General features: G+C 52.5%; 1 protein-coding gene across 5 annotated transcripts in view; it reads right to left on the reverse strand.

Annotated features, from left to right (window-relative positions):
* ZNF423 (zinc finger protein 423) overlaps positions 1-18904 on the reverse strand; it is a 346122-nt gene that overhangs the window by 23323 nt on the left and 303895 nt on the right. For all 5 annotated transcript variants that reach the window (XM_025268619.3, XM_025268623.3, XM_025268625.3 and 2 more), the window contains 2 exons: positions 10175-10306; positions 8412-8527 (listed from right to left, as the gene is read on the reverse strand). In XM_025268619.3, the coding sequence (XP_025124404.2) occupies positions 8412-8527; positions 10175-10306 (248 nt within the window). The remainder of the gene's footprint in view (positions 1-8411; positions 8528-10174; positions 10307-18904) is intronic.

Below are 18904 nucleotides of genomic sequence, written 5' to 3' on the forward strand. Positions count from 1 at the left end.
TCCTCTCCCCAAACCTGGCCCCCATTCTTCCTCTCTCCCTAAGCCTGGCCTGAGCTGACTGCTCATTGCGAGAAAATTTGCAGGCTCCTGGCCTCAAGCTGCAGCCTTGCAAACACGGCTACATAGGACTGGCTCCGCAGAACAGTCCCCAGGGTGCTTCTGCTGGGGCCCACCCACGAGCAGGTTCTTCTGCATCCCCTGTTACTGCTATTTGTGCTACCTGCTTGGCCCAACTACTAAAATAGTTTCTGGGTCCCCTGACACAAGGCTTTTTATAGTTCAGCACCGCAGGCCTCATTTAAATCTATTAGCTCATATAAATGGCAATTCATTTAAACTTTGGAGGATTTCTGTTTGCCTTGGTGGCGAAGACGATTTGGCTTTGTCTGTGGCTCTGTCATGGGCAAGTGACCCTGGGCAAATCATTTAACCTCTCGGAGTCTCAGTTTCCTCATCAGTCAATGGGGAGAAGGAGAGCCTACTTCACAGGACCCCAGTGAAGACAATCCTCGCAAAATGCTTAGAAGGGGGCCTGGCCCACACTAGGTATCCACCCAGGGGGCGGCTGTTACAACTACTTCCTGGCCAGTTCTGCAAGGAGCCTGTCCACCTGTCAGAGGCCTGCCGTGTATGGCTGGGAATCGGTGATCCCCCTTACAGACCCCCTTGGCAATAATGAAGACTGAGATGCTATGAGGCTCTCAGGACGGTGAGAAAGAGGTGCCGTCTCTGCCAGCGTCTGTGAGCAGAGAGGTGTCCGCAGGGATCAGAGACAGCTGGGCTGGGCGGGCGGAGCGCGCCCCTCCCCTCAGGTCAGCTCACCCCTGGCAAAGGGCCCACAGGGCCCCAGGCCTTCATCTGCTGAGGCCTGAGGCTGGAAAAGCAAGGCCAACAGCCTTGACATTTTGGGGGTGTGCGGTTTACAGTCTTGTCTCACGTCCCCAACCAAATCTGCATGCCTCCCTCCACTGAGCCCCAGCACAGCTGAGGAAACAGTGAGGAAACAGAGTCCAGAGAAAAGGTCCGGGCCAAAGGCGCTTGGAAACATGTAGAAAGCGGGAAGTGATGGCCCTGCCTCAGGCCCCCACTCTGTGCCCTTGCCCCCTCGCCTCCCTGCTCTGCATCCAGCAACTCCCACGCCCCAGTGCTTGTGACCTTGAGACTTGGCTGGGCATCACAGAGGAAAAGATCTAGTCTCACTTTATTCCACCTCAGACCAGAAATCATGAAATCACAGTAAAGCCCAAACAGAGGGGACCCTACCAAGTCATCTGAACCTCAAACGGCTAATGCTAACTATACAACTAGTAACACAACCATGAGTTAGCAAGAACTATTAATACCCACTTTACAGATAAAGAAACTGAGGCCCACAGCTGATAAATGATGGAGTTCAGTTCAGTAGCTCAGCTGTGTCCGACTCTTTGTGACCCCATGGACTGCAGCATGCCAGGTTTCCCTGTCCATCACCAACTCCTGGAGCTTGCTCAAATTCGTGTCTATGAAATCATTAATGCCATCCAACCATCTCATCCTCTGTCATCCCCTTCTCCTCCTCCCTTCAGTCTTTCTCAACATCAGGTCTTTTCCATTAGAGTTCTTCGCATCAGGTGGCCAAAGGATTGGAGTTTCAGCTTCAGCATCAGTCCTTCCAATGGATATTCAGGACTGATTTCCTTTAGGATGCACTGGTTGGATCTCCTTGCAGTCCAAGGGACTCTCAAGAGTCTTCTCCAGCACCACAGTTCAAAAGCATCAATTCTTTGGTGCTCAGCCTTCTTTATGGTCCAACTCTCACATCCATACATGACTACTGGAAAAACCATAGCTGTGACTAGACAGACTTTGTTGGTAAAGTAATGTCTCTGCGTTTTAATATGGTGTCTAGGTTTGTCATGGAGAAGGCAATGGCACCCCACTCTAGTACTCTCACCTGGAAAATCCCATGGATGGAGGAGCCTGGTGGGCTGCACTCCATGGGGTCGCTAAGAGTCGGACACGACTGAGCGACTTCACTCTCACTTTTCCTTTCATGCATTGGAGAAGGAAACGGCAACCCACTCCAGTGTTCTTGCCTGGAGAATCCCAGGGATGGGGGAGCCTGGTGGGCTGCCGTCTATGGGGTCGCACAGAGTCGGACACGACTGAAGCGACTTAGCAGCAGCAGCTAGGTTTGTCATAGCTTTTCTTCCGAGGGGCAAGCATCTTTTAATTTCGTGGCTGCAGTCACCATCTCTAAGGCTTCAAATGCAGAGCCACTCTCACAAAGGCTGTGCTCCCTGCCTGCCCCCCTGCAGCATTTGAGACAAGTGCTCTGTTTGCACACCTCCACTGACAGGCACCTCAGCACCTTCCATTTATTCCACCTGTAGACAGTTTGCCCACATCATAGGTCTCTGTGGTGTCTACCTGCCCAGCTCCCCTTCCCCTGCTGGTGCTCATCATCGGCCCCACTGGGGCCACAGTTCACCGGAGCAGGACTGGACAGCACTCCTGAGCACAACCACCAGACTCCCACTCCAGGAATCTGTAACTTGTTGCCTGCACATTGGCTGTTGGCTGCAGTCACCATTTCTGGCTTAGCTGGGTGTTCCTTCTGGCTACTTGTGTAATGAAATCTGCACACTAAAGCCCCTCTGTTGAAATACCCAGGTGCGTCTGTCTCAGCAGACAGGACAGGAGGAAGTGCCGACCACCTTCCTCCACGTGTAGAGGAGCCTGGAGAGTCAGCAGTAGAGAGAGAACACGCTCCAAGCCAGCAAGACGCAGAGGCAAGTCACTGCCTTGATCAAGGGCACGTGGTTCTTCGGAACAGGACCGCTGAAAACTCAATGGCGCTTTCTGCTCTTGGCATTCACAGTCACGCTCACGTCCCTACAATTTCATTCCCATCTTGCTCGAGCTAACCCCAGAGAGTGATGCTTGAATCATGATTGTCAGAGAAGAAAATCTTCATCCAGAGTCTCTGCCCACTACTGGAAGTCTGGGGGCCACCAGAAGCATGCTGAGGACCCCTCATTCCAGCAGAGCTTAAAACACTTGAAGGCAACTGTCCCCACACTCCCCCAGCAGTCCAGTCAAGCCTTCTCCTGGTGAATTATCCCTTGAAAGCTCCTTGAAGCCAGGCCGCATGCTCACAGCCTAGCACTCTGCCTGGCTGAGTGGGGCACGCGTGCTTGTGTGTGCGTTTGTGTGTTTAGATGAACCTTGTTCAGGCTTCCTCCTTTCTTTCCCCCAGCCCCAGCCCCTAGCCACTACTGGTCTGTTTTCTATTCCCATATTTTTGCCTTTTTCCACAGCATCATGTATACAGAATCACACAGTATGGAGCCTTTTGAGTCTGGCTTCTTTCACTGCCATTTGCAGTTCATACATGTTGTTATATGTAAGAGCAGATGCATTTTATTGCTGAGTAGTGGTCCACAGTATGAACAGATACCTGTCTGCTCACTTACCAGGGAAGGGATCATTGGGGTGTTCCAGTTTGTGGCCATTATAAATAAAGTTTTACATCAGTCATGTAGAGGCTTCTAGATGGGTATGTTTTCAAGTTCTCTGGGATAAACACCCAGCAGTAGCCTTGCTAGGTCACAGGTTAACTGTATGTTTAACTTTGTAAGAAACTTACAAACTATTTTGCCACATGGCTGTACCATTTTGCATTCCCCCGGCAATTTAGGAAAGTTCTGGCTGCTCCTTCATCTATGCCCTGGCTGGCACTTGTCAGTTTTTTGGTTTTGTTTTGGTCATTCTACTAGGCGTATCATGGTATTATGTCATGGTTTTCACTTGCTCATCCCTAATTACTAACCAGGGCTTCCCAGGTGACACAGAGATAAAGAATCCTCCTGCCAATGCAGGAGACGCAAGAGACACAGGTTCATTGCCTGGATTGGGAAGATCCCCTTGAATAGGAAATGGCCACCCACTCCAGTATTCTTGCCTGGAAAATTCCATGGACAGAGGAGCCTGGTGGGCTACAATCCATGGGGGTCACAAAGAGCTGGACATGACTGAGCGACTGAGCACTCACGCAGTTATTAAATACTAACCATGTTGAACATCCTACATCTTTGGTGAAGTGTTGAAATTTTTTCTTTGCTGTTGTTGCTGTTGATTTCCCCCCTCATTATTGAGTTTTGAGAGTTTTTTAAAAATATGTTCCAGATACAAGTATTTTATCATATATGTGATTTGCAAATATTTTCTCCCAGCTTGTGATTTTTCAGTCTCTTAATAGTCAGTGACTCTCAAAGGCTAAATTTCTTAAATTTGGTTCAGGATATAAATCAGATATTATCTCTTCCCTGCCTGGTTCCCCATCACAGTGGGGATCGAATTCAAATGCCTTTGCTGTCCTACGAACCTTGCTGAGACCTGGCCTCCACTCCCAGCTCCCTTTACCACCCCCACCCCACTATGCTTCAGCTCCACATCACCTTCTGTCATCCCAGCAACACACCCAGCTCACAGTGGCTGCAGGGCCTTGCCACTCATGGCTCTTTTCCACACACCCTCTCTCCCTCTCACCTTCCGGGCCTCAGCTCAAATGCTACCTCCTCAGAGAGTAGCCCCTTCCTTACCACACTCACCAAGCTGTAACCAATCTCATCCCCCATTATGCTCTAGCCAATACCTGACTTTATTTTCTCCATGTCACTGACCACTGTTGGAAAGTGTCTATCAGTCCCCTCCAGAACAGAGGCCTTATGGGTGTTTCTCTGTCTCACTCACCACTGTCCTGTTGGTTTCTAGATCTAGTGTCTGTACATAACAGACCCTTCACCTCTCCGCCTGCACGCTCTGAACAAATAAAGAGCAACGTAAGTTCCCTCTCATGCATCTAATCAATGAATATGCCCTGGTTTGCCCAAAGCCCTTTAAATTAATCTCGGTCTTTGGGCAAAGCCAGGTAAACTCAGAATCAAATAGGACTTGCACCTCCCTCTTTCTGGCAACTGTGTTCCTATTAATGCAACCCAAGAGAACACTCCCTTTGGAGGCAGACATTTCATTCTGTCACAGACCAAGCCTTCCAGAGCCCAAACCCACCTCTATATGCACAGCAGGAATTTTGCTCCAATAGTGAGAACAATTCTAGATTTCATATCTTCCCAAGACCTCTCAGTCCAGAGTCGCTTGTGCCTAAAAACATCAGCTGCCCTGGGTCTCTCCATAGCACTGACATGACATACAGCCTGGGGAGCCACTCAAGGCTTCAGCAAGGACCAGGCCCCGTCTTCTGTTGCACCCCCAAACCGCCACATGTCACTCCAGGGAAATAACCCATGTGTCTGCCAGCGCCAGCTTCAGTAATGATGATGAAATTTTCAATGCCTGAAAAATCCTCCTCTCAAAAAACCAGAAAATTGCTCTTTGAGTTACTTAACGAAAGCCATCATTTGCATACATTTGGCATTACTACCACACTTCCACATTTAAATGGTCTGTAATTAAAATCATTAATTGCAGAAAATAGTGACTTGTTAAGGCTATAATTTAGTGAGGTTCTCGGCATTTGAGGATCTGCCTTAAAGACCTACTGGGTGACCCAGGGAACCCCCAGCCCATACAAACCATTCTGGCGTCTGGGATGTCTGCAGCCCCAGGTGGGTGCAGTCGAAGCGAGACAAGACTTGAAACCACAGCTCCTTACATCTCTGCACCACAAAGCTGGTCTCTGGCACTGGGATGCTGATGAAGCTCGTAAAAAGCAGGACTGGGAAGTTCCTCTGGGGAAAACCTCTAAGCCAACACGTAAAACAGTCATCCCTCTTTTGGTGTTCAGGACAGTGTGGGGGAACCAGAGGGCTGAATGAGCCCGAAGTTTAAGTAAATCACAGTTTATATGAGCTGGTGCATTTAAGAGAGGCCTGCTGTGTTGGGCTATGGGGCTTCCCAGGTGGTGCTAGTGGTAAAGAATCTGCCTGCCAATGCAGGAGATGCAGGTTCAATCCCTGGGTGGGGAAGATCCCCTGGAGAAGGGCATGGCAACCCACTCTTGCCTGGAGAATCCCATGGACAGAGGAGCCTGGTGGGCTACAGTCCAGGGTTGCAAAGAGTCAGACACGACTGAAGCAACTTAGCATGCACGCCTGTGTTAGGCCATAAACACATGTGTGGGGACCTGGCCCCATCTTGGAAGCTGGCCAGGCAGGTAAGGCAAGTGGAGGTAGGGTGCTGGGTGCTCAGCCCATGCACAAGCAAGGCTTCCCGGACACACACTGATCAGGGCTGGTACCAGCCCGCTTGGTCAAATGAGAAGAGGGGCAGTTAGCTGTTCCCCACAGGCTCAGCCCAGAGGTACACACTTAGTTTGTGGATCAATGGGGAGACAGTGGTGGGGCCCTGGGTGGGGTTGCAACCTTGCTGGTGGTCATTTGGAAGTAGAATCCCCTCTTTGGGCCTGGGTCTGTAATTCTCCCCCACACTGAGATAGGATAAAGGCTGTGTGAGTAACAGAGGATTTAGAGGAACTCAGAAGGGCTGCCCAAAGGCGGAAAAGAAATAGGCTTTCCAGCAAACCATCTGGCGCAGTTCAAGGTCAGAGGTCAGGCTTGTCAGCTCTGCCTGCCCAGCCCGGGTGCAGGGCCAGCCCATGGGAGCAGGACCTTAACTATCGGATGGCGAATCCCTCTTGTGCCCTCTGTGGGAGTATCTTCACTTTCTCTGGGCAATGGCTGTCAGGAGCCACATTGGCCTATCCGGGCCCGGCTGAGTGCAGGGGCTACAGCGTGGTGAAGTGGGCCACCCTGCGACAGGCATGGCTGCACCCCTTCAGCCCCAGAAAAGCTCCAGAAACATGATGACTCTGCCGTGACCGCAGCCCTGTCCCCCTCCCCTGGGGTGGGGGTGGGAGGGTAGCTGCTGCGTGCAGGACCACCATCTGCATGAGTGTGCAGGCAGCGTGTGTAGGGCGGGCAGATACTGTGGGCCTCTGTGTGCCCTAGTCCTTGGGGGCATGAGGAAGCCAGCTCTCCTCTTACAGACACTGGGGGTTCCCTCCCTCGCTCCTTTGAAATTGGGCATGGCCACGTGATGGGCTCTGGTCAAGACAATGTGTGAATGAGATGTGAGTCATTTCCCAGTGAAGCTTTGAGAGCTGGCCTGTCAATTGTCATCTCCTCCTCTCCCTGCCTCAGTGACCACACAAACGTGATAGGAGATGGACCCACCACGGGCTGAGGTCACTGACTACTGTGAGCAGAGTCCCTCCCAGGCTATCTGCCTGGATATGTAACGTGAGCAGCAAATAAATCTTTGTTACTTGAAGACAGAGCTAGGGGATATTTGTTACTGCAGCAGAACCTAACCTGCCTCCCACCTGAAAACCGTGTTATCCCCAGTAGGCGGTATTTCCACGCATCTGTGTGTACGTGTGGTATTTCTGTAGACACCTGTGTGTTATTTCTTTTGGCGTGTGGTATGATGCTGTCGTGTGATGTTGTGCATTTGTGATGTTAACCAATGAAAATGATGTTTCTGCCTGTATAGAAATGTGCTTTGTGTGTGTGATGCTATTATATGGTGTATATATGATTTTTCTCTGTGCGTGCCTGTATGTGTGGTATTTCTGGGATGGCGTGTGGGCTCCCTAGTGTTATGAGAGTTTCTTGAAAAAAACCAGTAGGTGAGAAGGTGGTTTCACCTGGACACAGATATTGGTCCTTAAAAACCAGCAACAGGTTGGAAAGAGTCCCAGAGGACACTGAGGGAAGTGGCTGTGGGTATCCAGGAAGGGCCACCAGAGCATCTTCCCTTCCCAAGGCAGCCCTCTCAGCTACTATAGACCCTGGATGGATGGGGGGTGGGTGCTGAAGAAGCTGAGGGCTGTGTGCCACACTTGAGGGCCACATCAGCCTCGGGGACCCACGGCAAATATCCCTTTCTCTGAGTTGGGGCTCAACCCAGCATCCACTGCTCTCACTTTTCTGGCTTTCCTGGGCACACTGCAGGTTCCAAGACACCAGATCCAGCTTCTGGATGCTCACATCCCCAGGACTCAGCCATGCAAGCTACACGGGCCACCAGCCACAGACCCAACATTCAGAGGAACATCATCACGGAACACCGGTGGGGAAATGAAACCCGAGAGGGCAAGGGATTTGCCACAGAAACACACAAAGGTTAAAAGCCTCTGGCTCGAGTTCCGGGCTCAGCAGCTTCAGTCCGGCTCTGCTCAGAATGCTGGCCCAGCAAGGCCAGGAGGCCACACTCGCCACCAGCCAGCCAGGAGGGCAAGCACTGGCTCCAGACCCCCAAACACAAGTGCAGAGGGCCTGTTGCTTTTTCGGTTAGGGTGGGGCTGAGTACAAGACCCCACCATCGTGGATTCACCCCAAGACCCTCAGTGCCAGTGGGGGCCCCAAAGAGCACCAGGAGGGGTGTGTGCAGCAGGCAAGGGCACTCACCTGCAGCTCGGTCTGGAAGAAGAACTTCTGTGGGCACTGTGAGCAGTCGTAGATCTTGTCTTCCTGCCCGTGCACAGCAAAGATGTGCTGCTGCAACTTGTTGGCCTGGACAAAGACTGGACACGGACATGGACATGGACATGGTGTCAGAGGACACTGGGGACACCAGCCGGCCACCCACAGCAGCTGTCCCACACCACTCGCAAGTGGGGACCACCCAGGCATGGACACAGGGGCCAAGCAGTGGGCTATCTGGAGCATCACGGGCACCCACTGGAGAGGGCTCAAGCCAGTGAAGCTGAGCTCTGCCACTCACAGGCTGTGTAATACTGGACAAGTCACTTAACCTCTCTGGGCTTCTTTTCCTCATCTGAAAAACGAGGACCGTTCAAGTAGGCAGCTCACTGGGGTAGCTGGGAGGATCAAATGGTTTAATACTTGCAAAACACTTAGAAGATGGCCTGGCACTGAATTAGCCCAGTGAATGTCATCGTTGTCGTCGTCACCGTTTGCTGGTTACCCTCCGCGTGTGGAGCCCCTGACTACAGCACAGGCCTGTAAGGCAGGCGCTGTTAGGTATCCCCATTTGGTGGAAAACTGTGGCACCGGGAGTGCTGAGCGTCTTGTCCAAGGTCCCTCTCTGCAGGTGGCAGAACTGAGGTCCGTGTTAAATAAACTCAACACAGTGTCTGGCACAGGAAGGTGCTCAGTGGACCAGGTTCACTGTTCTTGCTGAGGCTGTCAGCATCCTCACGTCCCTACACGGTGGGGCCCGTGTCCTGGGTGGGCAGACCTGGCAGCTGGGGCCCCTCGGTGCCAGCCCCGACTCAGCTCATGGGGTGTGTTGGTAACAGATGGGTGGGGGGTTCCTGAGACTGAGGGATTGAGGGGAAGGGGCACCAGTGTGTGCCAAGACTCCTGGGAACCCCAGGGGGGTGTGAGTGTGTGGGGTCCTCCCAATAGCGGAGCCCCTTCCCGCAGGTCACGGCCCCCACCTCTTGCAGCAGGAGTCCACGAGGCGGTCCGGGCCCTGGGCACACACAGGCGGTGGCCCCGAAGCAGCTGTGTGTCTGGGAGGTGAGCCCTTCAGAGATCCCCTCCCACCAGGCGCCCTCCCCAGGGTGGGCTTCCCGCCATGGCAGACAACAGATGTCAGGGGGGAGGCAGGGGAAGGCCAGGCTCCCCCACGCACACCGGCTGCCATCTGGGCGGCAGGAAGGGGGCCCGGCAGAGCCCCTGAGACTTGCCTCGGGCCGGGGCAGCCGCTTGCCCGGGCCGGCAGCCAGTCTGGGGGCTGGGGAGTTTGGCTGGCAGAACTGCCCTTGACCCCTCCAGCCTGGAACACAGATGCAGCAGGGGCTAGGACAGGCCAGGGAGCTAGGGGGTGGGGTGGGCAGGAGGGAGGTGAAGGGAGAGCCCCACTGGTGCTGGACAGAGCTCGCAGCTCAGAAACGAGCCTGGAGCCCCCACTGCAGAAGGGCAAGGCTGGGGTGGGGGCGGAAGGCCTGGCAGCAGCAGAGTGGGAGGAGGGCTAGGAGATCACGCTGCAGAAGCGCAGAGGCTGAGAGTGTAGACAGGAGGGCCAGGTCAGCTGGGCACAGAGGAGGCACCTGCAGACATAGGGCTGTGGATCCCTTGGGGTGTCCCCCCATGAACTCCGGAGCCACGCTGTGCCAGGAACTGACACTGAAGGCCAGGGCTTGAAGGGCTGGGCTTCTGGGTCCCTTCCCTCTCCCCACCTGCTGCCCACCGGGCATACCTACCTGTGAAGCACACGGGGCATTTGAAGGTGCCGCCCATGCCCTCAAAGCTGTGCTCGATGAGGTGACAGAGGAGCTTGGCCGGGGAGTCGAACATCTGGTTGCAGAGCTTACACTCATGGTTGATGCCTTCCTCTGCAAGAAGAACCACGGCCGGTCAGCGACCCTGTGGGCCACATCCTCCTGCTGGAGGCCATGCTGCCCCCAGGACACCCCAGGTCAGCCCTCCATGACCCACTGGAACCAGAGACCAGGGAGGGGCGCCATGGATGCTGAGACCCACCCCAGCTCCAGGTGCTCCAGCCTCCAGAGGCTGCCAGACCTGAATAGCTGGCTCTTGGATGTGTCATTTGCTATGACTTCTTGCTGGTCTAGCCATGCAGTGTGCGAGCCATGAGCAGCAGCTTGCGTCTCAGACTGTATCATAGAGGAGACGGGCCGGGATGGGATCGGCTTGGAGGAGGGAGTCCAGCTAGAATTTTTCAAAATCCAACAGACCATTTATCGAGCACGTACTGTGTGCCAGGTACTTTGAGCTGGGGATTCTGTGGGGGAGATAAGTGGATAATGCACTTGTCCCCATTCCAGTGATGAGGAGACAGATAATAAAGATGATCAACATGTAACTCAGTGTCAAGAGGTGGGGAGGGAATGCATGGAGCTCCAGAGGTGAGAGTCAGAGCAAGGCCCTGATGTGGGTCCATGTGGGGCCACCTGGATGGTAGCAAGGGGGCGGGGACAGTAGTAACCCAGGGATGCACTTTAAGAAGGGCCTTGGTGGACATGGGAGGGCTTAGGGATTCTACTCTAAAAGGTCTGGGCAGCCACCGGAAGAAACTGAAAAACACAAGAAAGTGCTCTTCTAAACATTTTGAAACAGATGGTCTAACCAGTGCTCGCAGACAATGGGCAGACACTCCATGCTGCTTCCAGATCAGAACATGGCTCCATCCCTTCACCTGGGAGCTGCTATGACCCCAAACCTTCACTCAAAGGCGCCCAGAGAAGGGAGCGTGCCCCGAGGTCAGCAGAGCCGAGATCTGGTGCCCCTGCCCGGAACCAGCAGGATGGAGTTCAAATCCTGGCTGCTTTCTCCAGCCACATAATCTGGGCATCAGTTCACTCTCAGTAGATGGTGGCCACCTGAGTCCCCACCTCACAGGGCTGGGCAAGGATGAACGGGGCCGCACCTGTGACCAGCGTGGCCTGTTGGTCAGTGGGGGAATCGCCCCAGCTTGAGTGTCACCTCATCCAGGGTTAGAGTCTGACTCTGCCACTTACTGCATGACCTTGGGCAAGTTATGTAACCTGTCTGGGCCTCAGTTTCCTCTTTGCTAAAATAATAGCAGTTCTCCTTAACACTGCACACCTATGAGAATGGCCAAAATCCAGAAGACCGACAACAGCGAATGCTGGTGAGGAGGTAGAGCAACAGGAACGCCCATTCATTGCTGGTAAGATGCAAAATAGTATAGCATCTTTGCAAGACTGCTTGGCAGCTTCTTATAAAACTAAACATACTCTTACCATATGATAGAGTAATCTCACTCCTTAGTATTTACTGAAAGCAGCTGAAAACTTAAGTTTACACAAAAACTGGTACACGGATCGTTACAGTAGCTTTATTTAATATTGCCAAACCTTGGAAGGAACCAAGATGTCCTTCAGTAGGTGAGTGGATTCATAAACTGGGACAATTCCAGACAATGGAGTATTGTGTGCGTGTGTGTGTGTGTGTGTGTGTGTGTTGGTTGCTCAGTTGTGTCTGACTTTTTGCCACCCCTTGGAGTGCAGCCCGCCAGGCTCCTCTGTTCAAGGAATTCTTCAGGCAAGAATACTGGAGTAGGTTGCCATGTCCTTCTCCAGGGGATCTTCCCAACCCAGGGATCAAACCTGGGTCACCTTCATTGCAGGCAGCTTCTTTACTGTCTAGGCTTCCCTCATAGCTCAATTGATAAAGAATCTGCCTGCAATGTGGGAGACCCCAGTTCGATCCCTGGGTTGGGAGATCCGCTGGAGAAGGGATAGGCTACCCACTCCAGTATTCTTGGGCTTCCCCTGTGGCTCAGCTGGTAAAGAATCTGCCTGCAACGCAGGAGACCTGGACTGAATTCTATCGGAGACCAAATGGATTCGATCCCTGGGTTGGGAAGGAAGGGAAAGGCTATCCACTCCAGTATTTTGGCCTGGAGAATTCCATGGACTGTATAGTCCATGGGGTCGCAAAGAGTCGGACACGACTGAGTGACTTTCACCTTCACTTTCTTTACTATTTGAGCCACCAGGGAAGCCCGCAGTGGAATGTTATTCAGTGTTAAAAAGAAGACAGTGAGGAACCTTAAATGTATATTACTAAGTGAAAGAAGCCAATCTGAAAAACGCTACATACTGCATGATTCCAACTATTCTAGAAAAACCATGTATGTAATAAAAAGCTCAGTGTTTACTGGGGGGTGAGTGAGTGGATGAATAGGCAGAGCACTGAGGACTTCTAGGCCAGTAAAAATATTCTGTGTGACATTATACTAATAGCTATACGCTGCCGCTAAGTTGCTTCAGTCGTGTCCGACTCTGTGCAACCCCATAGACGGCAGTCCACCAGGCTCCCCCGTCCCTGGGATTCTCCAGGCAAGAACGCTGGAGTACATGCATCCAAACCCATAAAATGTACAACACCAAGAGTGAGCCCCAGGGAAAATTATGGACTTCAGGTGACTATATTGCTTCACTTTAGGTTCACCTTTGCAAAAAAAAGTACCATCCTGGTGAGTGATGTTGATAATGGGGGAGGCTATGCATGTGGGGGGCAGTGGGATAGAAGGGATCTGTCTGTATGTTTCAACTTTATTGTAAACCTAAAACTGCTTTTTAGCGGACTTCCCTGGTGTTTCAGTGGTTGAGAGTCCTGACTGCCGTACGGAGGGACGTGGGTTCCATCCCTGGTTGGGGGACTAAGATCCCATACGCTGGGGCGCAACTAGCCCCACACACCCAAACTACTGAGCCCACACGCCTCACCATGGGTCACAACAAAAGACCCCACGTGACGCAATGAAGACCCCGAGTGCCACAACTAAGACACGACACAGCCAAATAAATAACTTTTAAAAACTGCTTTTAAAAAACCTTTGAAAAAATTTCTTAAAAAAAAAAAAGTCAATCCCCGCCCCCATCAAAACAGCCTTCCTCTAACAGCTGATGTGAGAATTAAACGAGTTAATACTCCTTTAACACACGAAAAGGGGTTTTGACCGGTCTCTGGCACACAGCAAGCACTCAATAAGGTGTTTGTTGCCAAGCGTGCGGGTAAGGAGGAGAGTATTATCTGGGACAGCCAAGGACACAGGCTCCCCCTCGGGCTCCCCCTGGGAACCAGCCTCACCAAAGGTGCCAGGTGCTGCGATCTGCCCTCAAAGGCAAGAATTAGGTAGCAGAGGGGCTCTGCCAGTGGCAAGGCACAGTCACAGATGGGCTGAGGCTCCTGGCGAGTCCCTGGGTCCCCCAGGCCCTGGCAGGGGCTGGCGGGGACAGCAAGCATCCCTCTGGCCCAGCCATCCCCCACCACCCCCCCGAGGCACCCCATGGCAGAGGCAAACACACACACGTGCGTGCGCAGGTGGGCCTGCCCCACATAGCCCACTGGCTGCAATCTACTGGGTGTTTGTCGTGCCCCTGGAGCCCCGGCAACTAGGCCACATGCACCCGACAGAGACTCAAGCTGATCTTCCATTTATACCGACGGAAAAGGAATTCATTGACAAGTTTTGGGACACAGGGCAGGCTCAGCACGCTCGCCGCACAGGCCCTACGCACGTCCGCCACTTCCCTCGGGGAACTTCTCATCATAATTAGAGATGGCCTCCAGTGTGGGGGACTGCCTCAGAAGACCCCCCAGTGCGCCCCGCCCCGCACAAACAATGCTTCTCAGAGCCTGGCGCAGAGTAGGGAATGAGTGAATGAGTGAATGAATGAATGAGAGATACCACCCTTATACACGCTCTCCCTTAGGATGCGGACATCGCCTGCACATTAATGAGGCAGAGGTTATGTGAAAATGATGACTTTGCAGAGGTTTTTTTTTTTAATTGCAGTTAACTGAAGTTTAAGTTTATAACCAACTGAATCTCAGAAATCACCCTGCTTGTTGGGAAAATTTCTAGCCAAGAAAAAAATGGGTTCAGAGAATGAGACCATTTGCTGAGGTAACACAGCTAGCTAGGGGGTGGTACTCTGAACAGGATACAAAGCCCTCCCTATTCGTGCATATCCCACCTGCCCACCACCTCCAGGCAGCCTCCTGGACTATGCCAGCTCACACAGGTGGCCCTTCTTGGGCACAGGCAAGGTTCATCTGACACATCTTAAGAGTCTTCCTGATCCTGGCAACGAGGCTGCTGCTACTGCTGCTGCTAAGTCACTTCAGTCGTGTCCGACTCCGTGCGACCCCATAGATGGCAGCCCACCAGGCTGCCCCGTCCCTGGGATTCTCCAGGCAAGAACACTGGAGTGGGTTGCCATTTCCTTCTCCAGGCAATGAGGCTATGGGCACAGATAATGTCTTCTCCTCTGGTCCCCAAAGCATCAGGCTACACGTAGGCCCAAAGGAGGGGCTCAGAAAATACTCAGGGATGAGAGATGCCCTGGCCAGGGTCTCTCCCCTTGCCTGGCCAGAGTGGGTTCCCCGGGCTGAGACAGCAAAGGAGGATTTACAGTTCTCTGCTGAGTGGGGGCCTTTATCCACTTGGCTGTGAATGGAGACCTGCCCATCTGATACACAAATAGCGAGAGGACAAAGAAGGCTCCCGCAACTTATAAATCAGAGAAATCACGTCTGACAGTCACTTTCCGTTCTCTGAGCGCCGAGCAATTCATCAGCTGGTCCCCCCTGATTCCCAGACGCAGCTATAGCCTGCACCCACGTTCATAAATATGTGCACAGTCAGGCAGTCCTGGAGCTGCAAGCCGGTCCAAGGCCTGAACAGCCACCATCTGAGCAAATCGCAGCCCCAAACCAGCGCCCATGTGAGATTCCGGGATAATGAGATAAAGAGCCGGTAGACAAGTTGAGGGGGGTTGTTCCCTTTCCTCGCTCCCCATCTAACGTGCTAAAGTGTCCAACCTGGGAGACAGGAGAAGGCAGATAAAACAAACAAAAAGTACAAAGTGGGTGAAAAATAATAAAGCTTGAATGAAGTCTTCCCATAGACCTAGGAATCTCTCCCACGTTCTGATCTGTAAATCTTCCGAAGGAGAAGACCCTCTCCCCACCGGCAGGGGCTGGAGGTGCTCCCGGGGGTGTCCATTATGTGTATCTCTGCCTGTAAAACCATCCAAGAGAAGGTGGGGGGGCTGGGGGGCTGCCCTAGTTACTGTGCAAACACCCCTTTGCATGCCTGTGACCTAATACCATCCAGTCCACAGCAACAAAAATTCACTGCCACATCCCTCTCGCCCCTACCGGTGCCGGCAACCTCTCATTCCATCCCAAGTTGCGGGGTCTGCAGATAGAGGCACGCTCAGAGAGTTAACTTCCCTGAATTATATAAGATCACACAGGCTTGGCGATACCTCGGAGCAGAATGACAATGCTGTCTGGGAGCCCACGGGCCCCTTCGCCCCCGGCATGGGGCTGGAGGATTTTGTGAGTGAAGATGCACAATCGCTCCCTCTTTTTTTTTTTTAAGAACACATGACCGACATCCATAAGAGAGACCCACGCAACTCAGGTGCATTATGCAGCCCTACTCATTTGTAAAGTGAAACACAGATTTCGCCTGCTCACCCTACTGGCTCTTGCCTCCCAGTCCCCCTAAGTCAGGGCTGGTGCAGGCAAATCTATTGATTTATTATGATTAAAAAAAAAAAAAAAAAAAAAAGAAAAGAAAAACCCAAACTGCCAAACAAACAAGCCGGCAAGCACGAAAATCCCAGAGTCCCTCTCTCCCTTATATTTTTTTTTTCCCTCTGCTCAGGAATAATAAGTGTTAATTTTACACTTCATTTCTCAAAAAAATAATAGGATGTGCTTTTGCTTAAAACCAAGTCAGCCTGCTGGAACCTTTCAGGCTGAAAGTGTGTCAGCCCAAAAGAGGAGCGGAGGGCTTTGTGGAAGAGCATCGTGCCGAGATGATAGCTCCCTGTAATGTCCTCGGTACCGACTTTTGTCTCCAAAAGCATTTGATCCCTGGCAGACACATACTTATTTCCATACAGGTCTTGGGGGAAGCCAGGAGGAGAGAGAGCTGATTATCAGAATCCTGAAGGTGAAGCTCAGGTGGGCCCCACTGAAGTCAAAGGCAGGCCTGGGCACACACTCGGAGGCCATAATTTGCTGCCTGGGAGGGAGGGGCAGCCGGCTGCGGTGGGGAGGGGACAGGGCATTGTTCTTGGATTACAACGCACTGAGTGTGACCTGCTCCCGCCAGAGCCGTGGGCCCTGCCTGGCCCTTCTCTAAGCAGGGACCCCAGTTGGAAAAGCCACCATGAAAGCAGGAATGTTCATGCATATACCTCTCCAGGAATAGAACCAGTGACTGCTGCCTGTTTGGACAGGGCACATAAAAAGACGTCTCCATTCAGGAAGCAGTGATGAAGGACACAAAAGTTACAACCAGAAACACTTGGGTTTGAATCCCATTTCATCACTCACTCGCTCTGTGTGTACTCGGATAAGTTCACGAACCTCTCTGAGCTTCAGCTACTTTTGCTAGAAAAGGGGAAGAATCATCCCAGGGTTTCGGGAAGGTGGCCAAGCAGGCTTGTTCTGCCACAAGACCTCTGCCCTCACTGAGACCCTCCCCCGAGACCATCTCCTCATCCCCCTCCCCTCACTGCATCCAGGGGTCTGCTCAAACGATGCCACCTCCAAGAGGCCTACCCAGACCCCCACCCCAAAACAGCACATGCAACCCATAATTTCTAACACCCTAATCACCTTGAATTTCCTTGAGCGTGCTTACCGCCATCTGGCATAGTACAGAGTTGATTGTGTGTGTTTTTTTGTTAATTCACTGACTATTTTTCACACACACACACAAAACACAGACACACACACACACACACACACACACACAGAAAGAATAATATCAGCTCCACGCAGGTTACTTTGCTCACTGGTGTCACCAGTGCCTAGGACAGGGACCAGTACCTAGTAGGTGCTCAGTAAATAGGGAATTAATGACTTCCATAAGGCACTTACTACAGTGCTTAGAAAATGGGGTGGGAGGGCTGGTAAATGCCAGTTACCAGACACCGATGGTTCCCCCCAAACTCTCAGGACTGATGGCTTATAAAAGCTGCTCTTGCCTTCAGGAACTTGCTTTTTGGATCCTCCAAAGATGGCCTGGTCCAGGAGTATGGGCACCAAAGGGGTCCCTCAACGGACAGAAGAGGAAAGGAAGCTTAGAGGGCAGGGCCTTCCCAGGGAGGTGGCAGAGTGAAGCAGGGATGGGGACCCATGCTGGTCACCACAAGCAGCCCTCTCTGGTTTTAGACAATACCAAAAAGGCCACAGGACTTGAGACCTGGGACCCAGCAAGCTACTCTATGTTCCTCGATCACCCCAAAACTTCCGGTAAGAAGGAGAGCAGACAGACCCACCCTCCATGTTTCCATGATCGAGCTGGGCGGGCCCCCTCATTGGTGCCGGTGCCAGCTCCAGGTGATAGGAGCACTGGGGACTTTTCCCAGGTGAGGCGAGGAGGCAGGGCCCACAGTGACACAGTCTGGGCCAGCCCCAGGCTTTGGCATTGTCCCTGCCACAGCATCCTTGCAAACGGAAGGAGCTGCAGAGTGTGCACGGGCTGCTTGGCTGAGCTGAAATCCTCTGTCACCAGCTGGGGTAATGAACTTCACCAGACTTCAATCCCACAGCACCAGGCCCACCCCAAGGATCAGCTGCAGTAAAGACCCCTGAGGTCCTGGGGCCCAGGTTCAGTCCCATGCAGGGCACATGGTGATAAGGAAGGGGAGGGACACAGAGCCCAGCACTCAACCAGGCCAATGAGAAGGCAAGAGGAGGTCCCTGGGAGACTGACGCCACCCCCATAAATAACTAACCGGAAATAGACACCAAACAGGTAATAGAAACACGGGCTGACGGGGAATTCCATCCTTTGTTCTCTATAAAGAACAAAGACCTTTTGGCAAGAGAAGAGGGCAGGCAGATAATGATATCAGGGCAGCCAGATCAGGCTGTTTATCTATTGATGAGTCATTAAATACCACAAGAAATGAACCGAGGTAAGCCAAGGGGAAAGGGGAAGGGTGACATCTGGGCTGGGCTTGACAAGGGGCAAAGGAGGAAACAGGTCCAAGCGGGGCTCCTTCACCAGCGGCCAGGTAGAAATCCGGGACCCTGTAAGCAGGGTCATGGGCTGAACTTGGGATCCCCAGCCCCCTAGGTCCTGACTGCCCTGGAGGATCTACATCCCTGCTGGGCAAGGTGTGGTCCTGGCATCACCTGGGAGCTGGTCAGAAATGCAGAATCTCAGCCCCCACCCCCAGATGTGCAGAATGAAAACCTGCATTTTAAAAGCACCCCAATGATCTGAGTGTGCATTCAAGTTTAAGGAGCTCTGAGCTCTATGACAGGGTTTCTGAGGATGCTGACTCCTTGGAACCCTGTTGTCATGAAGCTGTAGGTTCATAAGCATCACACTGCAGCTCTCACCAGGATGGTATATTGCGGATCTCTAAAAAGGAGGAAGGTTTTCCAAAGTTGCTTTTGGTCCA

This window comes from Bubalus bubalis, chromosome 18, assembly GCF_019923935.1.
Source record: "Bubalus bubalis isolate 160015118507 breed Murrah chromosome 18, NDDB_SH_1, whole genome shotgun sequence".
Lineage (NCBI taxonomy): Eukaryota > Metazoa > Chordata > Mammalia > Artiodactyla > Bovidae > Bubalus > Bubalus bubalis.